Source organism: Macaca mulatta, chromosome 4 (assembly GCF_049350105.2).
Source record: "Macaca mulatta isolate MMU2019108-1 chromosome 4, T2T-MMU8v2.0, whole genome shotgun sequence".
Taxonomy (NCBI): Eukaryota; Metazoa; Chordata; class Mammalia; order Primates; family Cercopithecidae; genus Macaca; species Macaca mulatta.
Genome location: NC_133409.1, coordinates 140076191 through 140092741, shown reverse-complemented (window position 1 = coordinate 140092741; position 16551 = coordinate 140076191). Strand labels below are relative to the sequence as shown.

At 47.4% G+C, this 16551-nt stretch overlaps 1 protein-coding gene across 3 annotated transcripts in view; it reads left to right on the top strand.

The window, feature by feature from the left end:
• Positions 1 to 16551, top strand: part of TAF8 (TATA-box binding protein associated factor 8) — a 43223-nt gene that overhangs the window by 18761 nt on the left and 7911 nt on the right. The window contains exons 7-9 of one of the 3 annotated variants that reach the window (XM_015136341.3): positions 522 to 664; positions 8734 to 8873; positions 9169 to 9726. In XM_015136341.3, coding sequence (XP_014991827.1) covers positions 522 to 664; positions 8734 to 8873; positions 9169 to 9181 — 296 coding nt within the window. In that variant the 3' untranslated portion in view covers positions 9182 to 9726. Of the gene's footprint in view, positions 1 to 521; positions 669 to 3378; positions 3497 to 8733; positions 8874 to 9168; positions 9727 to 16551 lie in introns of those variants that run through there. The other 2 variants (XM_077999967.1, XM_015136339.3) reach the window with 2 other exon arrangements.

The window sequence follows — 16551 nt, the reverse complement described above, 5'->3', positions numbered from 1 at the left end:
CATTTACCAGAGTGTCTTACAGCTCAGTGGACATGCATATATGCAGAGTGCTCAAATCCAGCCTTTGGACTTGAGTCCTTCAGGGTGAAGGAATCAATATTCCTGCTCTGGAAATGAAGCTTAGAGGGGTTTAACTGACCTTGGGTGCAAGATCTCAAAACTCACGTGTTGCTAGGATTCTATCTATAGCCCCATTTCAATCTTATCTCAGTTGTACTTGGCAAAAAAGTAGATTCTGAAGTCATACTACCTGGGTTAGAATCCCATTCTGCCATTTTCAGCATGCTTGGGAAAGTCATTTCACCTCTCTGTGCCTAATCGTACTTAATAGGATGGGAGCAAGGATGAAAGATAACATGAGTAAAGACCATAGGACATTGCCTGGCCTGTTGCGTAAGTACTTGGAGCGAGTTAGCCAGTATTACCTTCTGATGCTGCTCACTGATGTGAGGCTCTAGGACGCTAAGCCAGCTGTGAGGTGTCTGTGACAGTGGACTCATGCCTCTCTTCCAATTCGCCAGTGATTGCTGCCAGACCTTTCACCATCCCCTACCTGACAGCTCTTCTTCCATCTGAACTGGAGATGCAACAGATGGAAGAGACAGATTCCTCGGAGCAGGATGAACAGACAGACACGGAGAACCTTGCTCTTCATATCAGCATGGTGGGTTCCACCTTCTGCCAACCTCAGAGTATCCCCCAAACTATCCCACCCTGCCCTCAGTCTGTCACCCTGGGACCTGGACATGACCGACCTTAGGTCTCTGACTTTATATTAGGGGCCTGCCTGAGGGCTTGTGTGATGATCCAGGTGCAACCTGATCTACTTAGAGACACATCCGTGTCCTGGGGATTCACTCATTCATTTAACAAATACAGTTCCAGGTGCTGGGGAATTAGTAGGAAACCAAATAAACATGTCCTCATGGGGCTAATGAAAAAATAATAAATGAAATAGGAAATGGGGGCCGGGCGCGGTGGCTCAAGCCTGTAATCCCAGCACTTTGGGAGGCCGAGACGGGCGGATCACGAGTTCAGGAGATCGAGACCATCCTGGCTAACACGGTGAAACCCCGTCTCTACTAAAATACAAAAAAAATTAGCCGGGCGAGGTGGCGGGCGCCTGTAGTCCCAGCTACTCGGGAGGCTGAGGCAGGAGAATGGCGTAAACCCGGGAGGCGGGGCTTGCAGTGAGCTGAGATCCGGCCATTGCACTCCAGCCTGGGCAACAGAGCTAGACTCCGTCTCAAAAAAAAAAAAAAAGGAAGTGGGGATGGGGATGGGAGGGATGCAGTATTAGGTAGGGTGACTGAGAAGGGGACATTTGAGTAAAGACCTGAAGGGAACAAGGCATGGGCATGTCTAGGGGTAAAGCCTTTCTAAGCAGCAGGTGCAGCAGGTGCAAAGGCCCTGAGGCGGGAGCTCCCCTGTTGTATTGAAGAACAGCAAGGACATCAGGGTGGCCAGAGTGGCGTGAACAAGAGGGAGAACAGTAGGGGATGAGGTCCGAGAGAGCCCACGGGGAGTCGGACCTTACAGGGTCTTAAAGGTTAGATTAGACACTTTGGCATTTACTCAGTGAGATGGAGCCACTGGAGATGTTGAGCAGAGGAGGGTCAGGATCTGATGTAGGTTTGCTAATAGGGTCAGTCAGGTAGCTGTGCTGAGGATGGGCTATAGAGAGCAGGCAGAAGCAGGGAGACCAGTTAGGATGCTGTCACAGTAAACTGAGAGATGGTAGGAGGAGCAAAAATAAGGAGATGTGGTCACCTAGATTATTTGGTCAGATTCTAGATCACTTTCAGAGCAGAGCCAGTTGACAGAGTAGATATGAGAGAGAGTTAAAGAAAACTGTAAGGTTTTTTTGCCTGAATAATAGGAAAGATGGAATTGCCTTCAGCCAAGATGGGAACAGCCACCGGGTGGAACAGGTGTGTGGGGGAAGTCAGGAGTTGATGTTCGTGTCTTAAATGTAGATGTGTTAAGTTTGAGATGCTTGTTAGACATCAGGTGGTGAAGTCCGGTGGAGAGTTGGATATATAAGTTGGAGTTTGAGGAGCAGTTAGGGCAGGAGATGCATATTTGGGAGCCAGCAGTCTGTAGGTCATGTCTAAAACCATGAGCGTGGATGAGCTCTTCCAGGGATGAGTGAGGATAAGAAGAGGAGGCACATTGAGCCCTGGAGCTGCTGCTATGTGTAGAGCTTGAAGAGATGAGAAGAACCAGCATGGAGGTGGGAGGAGATCCGGAAGAGGGCTGTGTCCTGGAGGCCAAGGGAAGTAAGTGTTTCAGGGGGAAAAGAGCAATTAGCTGTGTCCCAAGCTGCAGGTGGCTCCAATGGTAGGAGGACTGAGAATTCAACCATTAAGATTTGGCAGTGTGGGTGCCATTTGTGACCTTGATGAGAACCATTTCAGTAAGAATGAGAGCGAAGACCTGGAGTAAATTCAGAGAGAATGGGAGGAGAGAAAGAGGAGTCAGTGAGTATAGACTTGTGCTGTCCTTTACAGCAGCCACTAGCCACATGTGGGTATTTAAATTAATTAAATAAAACTAAAAATCGGTTTCTTAATCTCACTAGCCACATTTCAAGTATCTAATAGCCTCACATGGCCAGTGGCTGCTCTACTGGACAGTGCAGATATTGAACATTTCCATTGGCACAGAAAGTCGTGTGGTGTTCCCTGCAGTACAGGGAAGGAGATTGGTGGAGTGGTAACTAAAAAGGGGAAAATGAGGGAATTAAGAGAGGCGTTTTATGTTTTTGTTTTTTAAGATAAAAGAACATGTTTGTGTGCTGCCAGGAATAATCTGGTCAAAAGGGAAAATGGATACAGGAAAAAAAGAAACGTCTGGGAATGATGTTGTTTGGTAGGGGAAAAGGAATGGGCCTGTGACCAAATGGAGGGACTAGCCTTCTTCTGGACATTTCATACCCAGGATAGGAGACGGAACATGTGGGTTCAGAGACAAAGGTGGGCAAGGAGATGTTCTAGTCCTGGCTTGTTTTAGGGAATACTTTCTTTTCTGCTCACCGGTGTGTCACACTCAGCAAGTTAAAGGATAAGAGCCCCCTCTTGTTCCTGCACCCTTGGAGAAAGTGCGAAGTACAATTACAGAACCACCAGAAGCTCGAATGCCCTCAAGGCTAATAGGGTTATATAGCCAGTTTACCATATTCAACCATCCTTTAAAATCAGCACTAGCTTGGATGCCTTAGTGGCTGTAGTTGTACTGAGCATCCCTCATGTTCTCTAAGATGAGGTGCACCAAGTGGCAGCCAGCTACTCTGGTTTGCTAGTGGAATATGCCTGTGCCATCTGTATTTGCAGAAGATCTTATTTGCTTAGACATCCTTTTTTTTTTTTTCCCAGACAGAGTCTCGCTCTGTCACCCAGGCTGTAGTGCAGTGGCAAGATCTCGGCTCACTGCAACCTCCGCCTCCCGGGTTCAAGCGATTCTTCTGCCTCAGCCTCCTGAGTAGCTGGGATTACAGGCACGCGCCACCATGCCTGGCTAATTTTTGTATTTTTAGTGGAGACAGGGTTTCACCACGTTGGTCAGGCTGGTCTCGAACTCCTGACCTCATGATCCACCCACCTTGGCCTCCCAAAGTGCTGGGATTAGAGGCATAAGCCACCACGCCCGGCCTGGACATACTTTTTTTTTTTTCCCTAAATGTTGAATTATTCCTTTCAGAATTAGGGCTGGGAGCCCATGGCTTTAAATAAAGCAGAGGAAATTGTTATTGTATGCTTCTGTTAATTTGGGCTGAGATACGGTGATTGGATCATGGACTAAGTTGAGGTTCACCTTATGAGAAAGGAGTCATGTAAACATCATACCTTTGTAAGTACAATATAGTTGAAGGGCCTGGACATGCATTCACTGACAGTCCTGTAGTGATGTGAGGTCATGGTGGTAATTGAACCTAAAGAATATCAGCGACTGCCTGAGGACTCTTGAATACCACGAGGCCAAGCCAGGGTTGCAGAAAGCAGGGGTGTAGGAAGGCCTGAGTCTTAGAGTCAAACTTGCCTAGCTTTAAATCCAGACTGTGCTGCTTGCCACGTGTGTGACTGTGATTGCGTTACTTAACACCTTAGTCTACTTCCTTGTAAGTAGAAACAGGAACACCTACCTCAAGGGACAGGGGGAGCTTGAGGTAGAGCTGGTATCTATCAGGTGCCTGGCACGTGGCAGCTCCTGGCACACACTGCTCCCTCCCCTGCTTTTTTAGGCTATATAACCTAAAAATAAAATAAAATGACTTCAAGACAAAGATTCTAGCGACAATTTACTAGTCAGTTGGACCTAATGTTTTTTTGTTAGACTAGGAAATACAATCATATGTTTCAAAATGCAGTGTGTGCAAAAAGATGTATGGTGACAATCCCTCCCATCCTGTTCCCTGTCACCCACTTTCCCTCCCACAGGGCAACTGTCTCACCAGCCTCTTGTGTATCCTTCTAGAGACTTTTGTTTTTTAATTGTTATTTTGAACTGAAACAGCAGATAACAAACTGTTCTCTTCTTGCTTTCTCCCTGGCTGTATCTTGGTCATTCCACAACTATAAGGGAGGAGCTGCATCGTTCCTCACAGCTGCTTTATCTTCCATTGTATGGCTGTAACCATTTAATTTATCTAGTCCCTCATGACCACTTAGGTTGTTTTCTGTGTTTAGCATTTATAGACATTGTTATAGCGAAGTAAATAACTGGTATTTTAAATTATTCTTTTATCTCTTGATGACAGTGGACCTCTCAAGGTCTGTTGTTAGGCAGCACGTTATTTGACCTGGTTCTAGTTTCTCCATTTACTTGAACATAAAGGAGCTATTCATTTTAAATTCATGTATAATAGATTCTTTTCTCACACATTTGAACCGGCTGCTTTCTGCAGCCGATCCAGATATCTAAACTTTTACTCTCTTATGAAAAATGTACCAGTCACTCACTCAACCAGTGTTTGTTTAGCACCTAGTATGTGCCAGATACTATTCTGGCTGCTTGGGATAAAGCAGTGAGAAAAACAAAGAAAACCTCTGCCTTTTAGGAACGTATGTTTGGCTGTGGGAGAATGACAGTAAACATAATATATGAATAAATCATTGCATAGTATATCAGAAATGAAAGTGCTGTGCTGGGAAAAACAGTAGGGGAAGATCCGGGGTGAGGAGGAGTCTTCAGTTTTTTTTGTTTTTGTTTTTGTTTTTTTTTTTTTTTTTGAGACTGAGTCTGGCTCTGTCGCCCAGGCTGGAGTGCAGTGGCCGGATCTCAGCTCACTGCAAGCTCCGCCTCCCGGGTTTACGCCATTCTCCTGCCTCAGCCTCCGGAGTAGCTGGGACCACAGGCGCCCGCCACCTCGCCCGGCTAGTTTTTTGTATTTTTTAGTAGAGACGGGGTTTCACCGTGTTAGCCAGGATGGTCTCGATCTCCTGACCTTGTGATCCGCCCGTCTCGGCCTCCCAAAGTGCTGGGATTACAGGCTTGAGCAACCGCGCCCGGCCGAGTCTTCAGTTTTAAGTGGGGTGCTCGGAGTAGGCATTACCGAGAAGGGGATATGTGAGCAGGGGCTTGAACTGGGTGAGGGAGTGAGCCATGCGGATATCTGGGGAAGAGTACTCTGGCAGAGGGAATGGGCAGTGCAAAGGCCCTGTGGAATAGTGAGTGGCTTGTGGATTGGGTAGGGCCTTGCAGGCTGTTTTAAGAACTGACTTTTAACTAAGTGAGATGGGAGTTGTGGGAGGGTGTGGAGCAGAGGAGGGACATTTCTGAGCTTCTTAAAGCATCACTCTGATGGCTCGGTGAGAACGGACTGGAGAGATCAGTCAGGAAGCTGTTGCTATAGCCTAGGTGAGAGGCAGTGGTGGGCCCAAGCAGAGTGGTTGCCACAGAGGTGGTGGAAGTGGTCAGTACCTGCCTGAATTTTGAAGGTAAGTCCAAAAGGCTGTGCTAACAGATTGGGGGTAGGATGTCAGAGAAAGAAAAGAAGTGTGCCAGATGTGGTGGTTCATGCCTGTAGTCCTAGTCACTCGGGAAGCTGAGGCAGGAAGATTGAGCCCAGAAATTTGAGTCCAGTTTTGGGCAACGTAGTGAGACCCTATTTAAAAATAAAAGAAAGAAAACAAGCAAGAATGACCACAGAGTTTGTGACTTGAGCCATTAGAAGGATGGAGTTGCCATCACCTGTGATGGGAGGGACTAAAAAGCGCCGTTTACTCACAGGGGAAGGTCCCCAATTCAGACTTAGGTGCCTGAAGTCCAAGCTGCCTGTCTGACACCCCAGTGGAAATGCTGAGTGAGCTGCTGGCTGCATGAGTCTGGAAGTCGGCAGAGGTGAGGGCTGGCAGTGTACTCCAGGGAACAGTTGGCATGGAGATGGCACGGAGAGCTGGGAGACCGGATGCAATCACCACAGAGGGTTTAGGGCTTGCTAGAGCTCAGAGGCAATTCAGGGAGCGCCTGATAGACCATTCTGCTCTCACCTTTTTAACAAATCTCTGGGTCAGTTTGACACTTTGCTTTTTTGTTTTTTTTGAGATGGAGTCCCGCTGTGTTGTCTAGGCTGGAATGCAGTGGCACGATCTCGGCTCTGCAACCTCCAACTCCCGGGTTCAAGAGACTATCTTGCCTCAGCCTCCCGAGTAGCTAGGATTATAGGCACCTACCACCATACCCAGCTAAATTTTTTTGTATTTTTAGTAGAGGCGGGGTTTCACCATGTTGGCCAGGCTGGTCTCGAACTCCTGACCTCAGGTGATCCACCCGCCTCGGCCTCCCAAAGTGTTGGATTACAGGCATGAGCCACCCCGCCTGGCCTACTTTTTTTACTGACTCCCCCACCCCTAACCGTCTCAATGCTGTGTATCGCTGAAGGGGACATTTCTGTGAGGTCTGCTTGGGAGAAGGAAGCCTGTCATCCTGCGCTCATGAGCCATGGTGAGCCGAAGGGAGGGAGCCTCTGGACCCACCAGCAGTGTCTTGAAGCTGTCATTTTCAGCACCTCTAACAGTGTCACCTCTATCTGTATCTCAGAAAACACTGAAGGCACGGTTGAAATGAACTTCCATTAACTTTGAAGATAGGCTGTCTACTGTAGAGAAATGATAGGGTGGACAGAGTGGGGAGATACTACTCTGTTGCGCCATTAGGAACTTCAGAAAGGTTGGATGCCAAATACCCGAGGGAGTTCTGGTTATGGGCAGACCTTTTTTTCCGGCACCTGGTCTGGCCTGAACTAGGTTGGTCCTGCAGCACTTGCTTTCAAGAGTTTCCAGAAGGCCCCAGTGGCTCTAGGTCACCTTGTGGTCCCACTGGATTGGGTGCTGGAGAGGGAAAGTACATAGGCCCTGATACTGGGCCAATGGAACTGGGTCTTTGAAGAGAACAATTGATAGGACAGAGAGAGGGCATGTGCCGCAGGGAAACCTAGACGTGATCTGGTTTCTTCCGGCTCATTAAACCTGAGACTGGTGTCCATGCCCTAGGCCAGCTGTCCTGTCGGGGGAACCTGCTGTTGATTTCATGCCGTCTGGTCACGGCGCCCTCTGTTTTGACAGCAGCCTCTCCTGCTTGAGGTCAGTGAGGGCCTCTTTGGCCTCAAGTTGCAGAACAGGAAGAGGAAGCTCAGTGACTTCTTCCCCGTGGAAGAACTTCTTCCCTGTGGAAGAACTTCTTCCCCTTGGCCCATCACCAGGGGGCGCACCCCACCAAACATGGAAAACAGAGGAGCCTGTGAATAAAGAAAGGAGAACTGACTGATCATACTCCCAGAACAGTTTTTAAAATGTCAGCATATTACCTTTTTTTCTGTGTCTATACACAACTGTGACTTTTTAAGAATTTTGATCATACTGATTACATGTGAACTTACAAACTTTTCTGAAAAACCACATTTTTCTCAAAAAATGAACAGTAAAAAACCCTGCCTCAGAGTTCAAGACCAGCCCAGCCAACTGGTAAAACCCCGTCTCTACTAAAAACACAAAAATTAGCCGGGTGTCATGGCACATGCCTGCAATCCCAGCTACTTGGGAGGCTGAGGCAGGAGAATTGCTTGAATCCGGGAGACGGAGGCTGCAGTGAGCTGAGATTGCACCATTGCACTCCAACCTGGGTGACACAGGGAGACTCCGTCTCAAACAAACCCTGCCTCATGGGTTGCAGATAGGCATTACCAATGATGTGCATGTGCTGTACCTGCAGACTCTGCTTCCCTTAGTGGAACCCTCAGGGCTCTAGAGGTTTCTGGCCTATGCTGGGATGTGATCGTTGGGACCATGTTACAAGTACCAGAAATGTGAGAATTTGAGGAGGAAATCTGTTCTGACTTAGGCTAGCTTGGCCAGGAGATACCCTATGCAAATGATGTGTTCTGATCCTGTATCTCCCAGTCCTGCTGGGCATCCTCCCTGGGGCATCTGAGTTTGATTCCTGTCCCTCTCAGGTCTCTGTTCTTTCTAACCCCTGTCCCTGCCTTCTCCAGAGGTTCAAGACTCTCGACTCTGTTGTGTGCTCTTCTAGGTCAAGGCTGTTAGTCTTGCCTTCCCTTCATAGCCAGCCCCTGCCTGGGCCTCACTTCATCAGGGGCAAAGACACGAACATTGGAAAGAAGGTGCTTCCCAGGTTCTAATTTCTCTGTTAGAGGATGCTAATGGTCATTCCAATTATGGGCATGATCTCTTGCCTTATGCTGTTGGTGTTGTGCTTTATTTTGGCTTTTGCTCAAAGGAGGATTCTGGAGCCGAGAAGGAGAACACCTCTGTGTTGCAGCAGAACCCCTCCTTGTCGGGAAGCCGGAATGGGGAGGAGAACATCATCGATAACCCTTATCTGCGGCCCGTGAAGAAGCCCAAGATCCGCAGGAAGAAGTGAGTCGGAGGCTGGGGTCCAGAGAGCCTTCATTGTCCCACCGAGGTGGTCTTCTCAGCTCCTTGGTAGAAAAGAGTCTCCTCAGTGGGGCTGAGCCTTGGGGAGAGCCACTTTGGTGAGGGAATAGTCTCCCTTTTCCTGTCTTACTTGGCTCCCGTACACAGCTCTCGTTCCTTAGTGGTTGAGTGTCCTGCAGTCTAGGGACCAACCCTCACAGCACTGGAGCTGTTTTCCCCTAGAAGGAGAGCAGACAGGGCCCCCACCAGGAGGCTCCATGGTTCCTCTTCTTTCTAGGTCCCTCTCCTGAGCTGAGAAGGAAAACTGGCTTGTACGGGGGCGCAGATTCCACCCTCCCAGGGAGTTAAAGCCACTCAAGGGAAGAAAAGAGGGTGACCTCCTCATGGCCGAGCCAAGGCTGCAGGGTGTGATCGGACATGATTTTCATGGCAAACCGTCTATTAAGATGACCTATTTTCACTGGATGTTTGGGTTGAGGAAGATATGAACAGAATAATGAGATTTTTTTTTTTTTTTTTTTTTTTTTTTTTTTTTTTTTTTGAGATGGAATCTCACTCTGTCTCCCAGGCTGGAATGCAGTGGCACGATCTCAGCTAACTGCAGTCTCTGCCTCTCTGGTCTAAGCGATTCTCCTGCCTCGGCCTCCCATGGTAGCTGGGACTAGAGGCAAGCGCCACCATGCTGGCTAATTTTTGTATTTTTAGTAGAGATGGGGTTTCGCCATGTTGGCCAGGCTGGTCTTGAACTCCTGACCTCAAGTGATCCACTTGCCTTGGCCTCCCAAAGTGCTGAGATTACAGGTCTGAGCTACCATGCCCAGCTAATTTTTGTATTTTTAGTAGAGATAAGGTTTAGCCATGTTGGCCAGGCTGGTCTTGAACTCCTGACCTCAAGTGATCCACCTGCCTTGGCCTCCCAAAGTGCTGGGATTACAGGTGTGAGCCACCGTGCCCTGCCAGAGACTTTCTTAATCAACCAGGCCATGTGGTGGGGCATAGCAGCAGCCAGTGACTTCGTTCATTATCACAGGATTTGATTCCTTTGAAACTCAGGAGACCAGGGAAGGTGACAGGAAAGAAAGGGCTCTTTGCTGCTGTGCTTATTACAAAGAAGACTGTCCAGCGTGTTCAGGATATCTGGATCCCTCTTATTGACTCACGATTTGTGGCACCACTTTCTCATCCCAGAACTTCATTCTTATTTCTCTCCTCATCTGGCCTCCAAGTGTTCCATTGAGCTGATGGAAAGTGACTTTGTACTCCCTCAACATGTTGGAAACAGGAGGCCACACAGCACAGCTTTGATCGGGGCGGGCAGGAGTCATGAGTCTTGAGCACATACGTCACTGTGAAGGAGGACGACATGTCAGGGCTGCACCTCTCCTCCCGTCGGCATTTGACGAAAGCTCCCTGAAGTGGGGCAGCACTCTCCTCCGGAGAGATTTACCATTTATTGCTCCTCTGAGGAATGTGTGCTTGGGAACTGCCAAGTCTTGCCCCTTCTGGAAGAGGATGTTTTCTCTGACAAGAGCCTAGAGCGTCGGCTGTATTGTTCTGGGACTTGATAGAGGAGCCATGGGGTTTAAACACTAGGAAAGAGGGGCCGGGTGCAGTGGCTCATGTCTGTAATCCCAGCACTTTGGGAGGCAAAGGCAGGCGGATCACCTGAGGTCAGGAGTTCGAGACCAGCCTGGCCAACATAGTGAAATTCCATCTCTACTAAAAATACAAAAATTAGCTGGGTGTGGTAGCTCACGCCTGTAATCCCAGCTACTCAGGAGGCTGAGGCAGGAGAATCACTTGAACCTGGGAGGCGGAGGTTACAGTGAGCTGAGATTGTGCCACTGCACTCCAGCCTGGGTGACAGAGCGAGACTCCATTTCAAAAAAATAAAAAATATATAAAGTAAACAATAGGAAAGGATTTGGTGGGGTGAGGGTGCGGTGTTGAGGGCTGGGCCTCATCTCGTATTCTGAAAGCTGAGAAACATGGCTGGTCAGCTGGAAGGCTAGTGGATAGGCAGGAGTGAGCCAAGCTGAGGCGTTCTCCAAGAAGCAGGTCTGAGTCTCTCCAACCACTTTGTATCCTGTGGGGAGAACAACTTCATTCTTAATGTACTCTACAAACCAGAAAACAAGTTTTTAAGGAGGATGCTGGGCATGCTGATATCTTTTCTGGTTTCCTAAGGAAGAGCTTTTAAAACCAAATCCAAAGAAGAAAAATGCAACGACACGTGGAAGTGAACACTGGATGAATAAGCTGTTTCCCAAGTTAGAATCCTAACGTCCATATTTAACTTCACTTACTCCTCTTTGGCTTCCACAGTTCAACTCCTTTTATTTTGAGATAGGGTCTTGCTGTGTCAACCCGGCTGGAGTGTAGTGGCGCTACCTCGACTCACTGCACCCTCCACTCCCCAGGTTCAAGCGATTCGCATACCTCTGCCTCCAGAGTAGCTGGGATTACAGGTGCCTGCACCACGCCTGGCTAATTTTGTGTGTGTGTGTATTTTTAGTAGACATAGGATTTTGCTATGTTGCCCAGGCTGGTCTTGAACTCCTGGGCTCAAGTGATCCGCCCGCCTTGGCCTCCCAAAGGGTCAGGATTACAGGCATGAGCCACAGTGCCCAGCCCATCTCTTAATCTTCCATTCCCTTGGTGAATGGGAACTTGAAAAACTTGGGGACTTCACAGCAGGCTCCGTGTTCTTCTGGCCTCACTGTACTGTAAGGAAAGAGCTGCTTGTCAGGAACTGAAGACGGGATGCTAGTAAAAAAAAAAATCTGGAGTCCCCAACTGGACTAAATAGGAGTTTTCCAGGTTTGTAGTAACCTGAAACTCTCCTAGATCAAAGCAGTTAGACTGGCCTATGTGGCCTTCTCAGGGTTTGTGATTCAGTTCTTAGCGATTCTTGGCCTGATGAGTTTATAAACACAGCCCCACATTCAAGCCGTGGCCAATCCCAGCTTGCTGTTCTCACTGCTCTTGGGAGGCGTCGTCCCAGTCAGTGTTTCTACAGTTTCCATTTGTTGTTATTATCCAAAGTAAGCGCCTGTTGAATGCAGTTGTGCTGAGTTATAGGTGGGATTTGGAAAAGGGCTGCTATTTCTGCTGTTGAGATTTCAGAGGCTATACTCTTTTTTTTTTTTTTGAGACTGCGTCTTATTCTTTTTTTTTTTTTTTGAGACGGCGTCTCGCTCTTATCACCCAGACCGGAGTGCAATGGCGTGATCTCAGCTCACTGTAACCTCCACCTCCTGGGTTCAAGGGATTCTCCTGCCTCAGCCCGGGATTACAGGCGCCTACCACAACTCTTGGCTAATTTTTTTTTGTATTTTTGGTGGAGATGGGGTTTCACCAGGTTGGCCAGGGTGGTCTCGAACACCTGACCTCAGGTGATCCACCCACCTCAGCCTCCCAGTGTGGGTAGGATTACAGGCATGAGCCACCGCGCCTGGCCTCAGAGGCTATACTCTTAAAATTTTGTTCTGAGGGGAGACAGGGAAAGGGTTAGACAACTTGAAACATTGACCTGCCTGTTGGTTGTATAAAAATGCATAATTCTCAATGTGTATTTATAAATTTCTATTTTTTATAACTTTATGGGACTTCTTAGAGGCAAAAAGTAGTAAACATGCAGATTAAAAATGTTTATGAAAATCTCAATAAAAATTCATAATAAAAACTTTGTAAATAAATAGAATTGTAAGCTTTGAACTTAATTTGTGTTCAAAAGTTAACAGCGATGTGGACAAATATGTCAGGCTTAGCCCTTGTGTTGGCCTAAGCACACCTGGGAACTTAGTAAAACTTTTATTTTGGAAATTTTCAAATACAAAATTAGCAAAATACATGAACCCCTGTATATGCCTCTCCAAGCTTCCACACTTATCAATACCTTGTTGATTCTGTTTCACCTGTTTCTCCCACTTTTTGTCCTTTATTTTCTTTCCTCCTGGAGTATTGTGTGTGTGTGTGTGTGTGTGTGTGTGTGTGTGTGTGTGTGTGTGTGTGTGTGTGTGTGTGTGTCAGAGTTTCGCTCTTGTTGCCCAGGTTGGAGTGCAATAGTGCAATCTTGGCTTGCTGCAACCTCCGCCTCCTGGGTTCAAATGATTCTCCTGCCTCAGCTTCCTGAGTAGCTGGGATTACAGGTGCTTACCACCATACCTGGCTAATTTTTTATATTTTTATTAGAGATGGGGTTTCACCATGTTGGCCAGACTGGTCTCCAACTCCTGACCTCAGGAGATCCACCCACCTCAGCCTCCTAAAGTGTTGAGGTTATAGGCGTGAGCCACGGCGCCCAGCTCTTGTGGAGTATTTTTAAATGCAAACCCCAGACCTGTGTCATTTAATCTGTACATGTGTCTGTATGTATCTCTGATTGATCTTTCTTTAAATTTTAATTTTGGAACAATAGATTCACAAGATGTTGCAAAAAATGTTCAGAGAGATCCTATGTACCCATCACCCACTTTCTCCCAGTGGTAGCATCTTGCGTAACTGTGGTGCAATATCAAAACCCTTGCATTCAGTTTCAGTGTACAATGTGGATTGTATATTAGTACAATCCATAGAGCTTATTTAGTTTTCACCATGTGCATGTGTGTGTGTTATGTGTGTGTTCTGTGCAGTGTCATCATGTAGATTTGTGTAACCACCACCACACAAATGGTGAAGACACAGAGCCATTGAATCAGTACAGTTCTCCCTCATGCTGTCTCTTCACAACTACATCCACCTCTCTGCTCTTCCACATCTCTCCTGGCAGCCACTACTCTGTTCTCCATCTCTCATGTTACTGAAAGAATGTGATAAATTGAATCATAAAGTATGTGACTTTTTTCTTTTTCTTTTTGAGACGGAGTCTTGCTCTGTCGCCCAGGCTGGATGGAGTGCGGTGGCGCGATCCCGGCTCACTGCAACCTCCGCCTCCCAGGTTCAAGATATTCTCCTGCCTCAGCCTCCCGAGTAGCTGGGATTACAGGCATGCGCCACCACACTCAGCTAATTTTTGTATTTTTAGTAGAGATGGGGTTTCACCATGTTGCCAGACTGGTCTCCAACTCCTGACCTCAAGTGATCCACCCACCTCAGCCTCCCTAAGTGCTGGGATTACAGGCATGAGCCACCACACCTGGCCAAGTATGAGACTTTTTGATGTTGGCTTTTTCAGTTCTGCATAATTCACTTGAGGTGCATCTAGGTGGTTGTGTGTATCAATAGTTCCTTTCTTTTTATTGCTGAGTAGCATGGAGGTACCATACTTTAACACGGTTTCTTTAATCATTCACACATTGAGAGACATCTGGGCTGTCCAATTTGGGGCTACTCTGAATAAAGCTGCTATAACACTTGTGTACAGATTTTTTGTGTAAACAAAAGTTTTAGTTTCTCTGTAATAAATACCTAAGAATGCAATTGCTGGGTCCTATGGTAACTGCATGTTTAATTTTGTGAGAAACTGACAAAACTATTTTCCAGAGCTGGTGTACCATATATATATATGGTGTGTGTGTGTGTGTATATATATATATATATATTTATATTTAAGACAGCCTTGCTCTGTTGCCAGGCTTGAGTACAGTGGTGCAATCTACTGCAACCTCCACCTCCCGGTTCAAGTGATTCTCCTGCCTCAACCTCCCAAGTAGCTGGGACTGCAGGTGCATGCCACCGCGCCCAGCTAATTTTTGTATTTTTAGTAGAGGCGGGGTTTCACCATGTTGTCCAGGGTGGTCTCGAACTCCTGACCTTGAATGATCCACCCACCTCAGCCTCCCAGAGTGATGGGGTTATAGGCATGAGCCACTGTGCCCAGCCGGCTGTATCATTTTTTTTTTTCTCGCTAGCAATGTGTGAGTGATCCAGTGTGTCTCTACATCCTTGCAAGCATTCAGGATTATTTTTTATTTTAGCCATTCTGATGGGTGTGTTGTAATATATTAATTTGCATTTCCTTAACGTCTAACTCTCCCTCCGCATCACAGCCCCAGTTCTGGCTTTGAAGTGAGGATTCTCGGCAAGCCCCTTTCCTCTGTTTCTGACCAGGAGGGAGTTAAATGGTGATTGGCGGGGTTATTCTGAGAGACCAGTAGCAACACTGGCTGGCTTTCAGGGAAACAAGTGTGAAAGATGTACCTGAGTGGGGCCAGGCGTGGTGGCTCACACCTGTAATCCCAACACTTTGAGAGGCCGAGGCGGGTAGATCATGAGGTCAGGAATTCAAGATCAGCCTGACTAACATGGGGAAACACCATCTCTACTAAAACTATAAAAATTAGCTGGGCAGGCCAGGCGCGGTGGCTCAAGCCTGTAATCCCAGCACTTTGGGAGGCCAAGACGGGCGGATCACGAGGTCAGGAGATCGACACCATCCTGGCGAACATGGTGAAACCCCATCTCTACTAAAAAGTACAAAAAAACTAGCTGGGCGAGGTGGCGGGCGCCTGTAGTCCCAGCTACTCGGGAGGCTGAGGCAGGAGAATGGTGTAAACCCGGGAGGCGGAGCTTGCAGTGAGCTGAGATCCAGCCACTGCACTCCAGCCTGGGCAACAGAGCGAGACTCCGTCTCAAAAAAAAAAAAAAATTAGCTGGGCATGGTGGCGGGCACCTGTAATCCCCAGCTACTCGGGAGGCTGAGGCAGATAATTGCTTGAACCCGATAGGCAGAGGTTGCAGTGAGCCAAGATGGCACCACTGCACTCCAGCCTGGGCGACAGAGCGAGACGTCGTCTCAAAAAAAAAAAGAAAAAAGATTAACCTGAGCTTTGTTTTTCTGGCATCTTGAAGTCTCTCTACTTCTATTCATGTGGCTCAGTAAAATAAGGCTTGGTGACATTTGTATGCATTGTCCACCACTTAACCACTTGTGGATCTGGGGCAAATCACTAAACTTCCAAATCAGTTTCTACAGAAGGGGATCATTAGGATACCTTGTTGAGGGGATTTCATGGAATGTCTTTATCATTAAAATAAAGTATGGCCATACTTTATACATGAGTGTTATTCCATTACCAGACGTTTCTTTTCTTTCCGTTGCTTTTAAAATTATAAAAGCGGCTGGGCTCAGTGGCTCACGCCTGTAATCCCAGCACTTTGGGAGGCTGAGGCAGGTGGATCACCTGAGGTTGGGAGTTTAAGACCAGCCTGACCAACATGAAGAAACCCCACATCTACTGAAAATACAAAATTAGCCGGGTGTGGTGGCCCATGCCTGTAGTCCCAGCTACTTGGGAGGCTGAGGCAGGAGAATTGCTTGAACCTGGGCGGTGGAGGTTGTGGCGAGTCGAGATTGCGCCATTGCACTCCAGCCTGGGCAACAAGAGTGAAACACCATCTCAAAAAATAAATAAAATTATAAAAGCTTGCTTGTCTCATGACAATATGAAAAAATATATGTAAAAGCGAATACTAATTGAGAACTGAACTCTTGTCAGTCACTGTTCTAAGTGTTTTACACATATGGACTCATTTGATCCTCACAGTTACCCTGAAAGCAAATGTTTTGACCATTCATGTTTGCAGTCAAGGACATGGAGGCCTGGAGAGGTCGGTAACAAGTCAGTCCACCTGGCCGCTGAGTAGGCCAGCTGTAGTCTGCACCCAGGCATTCTGCTCCAGAGCTGACTGGCACTGTTTCCTAACAACTGTTCATGTT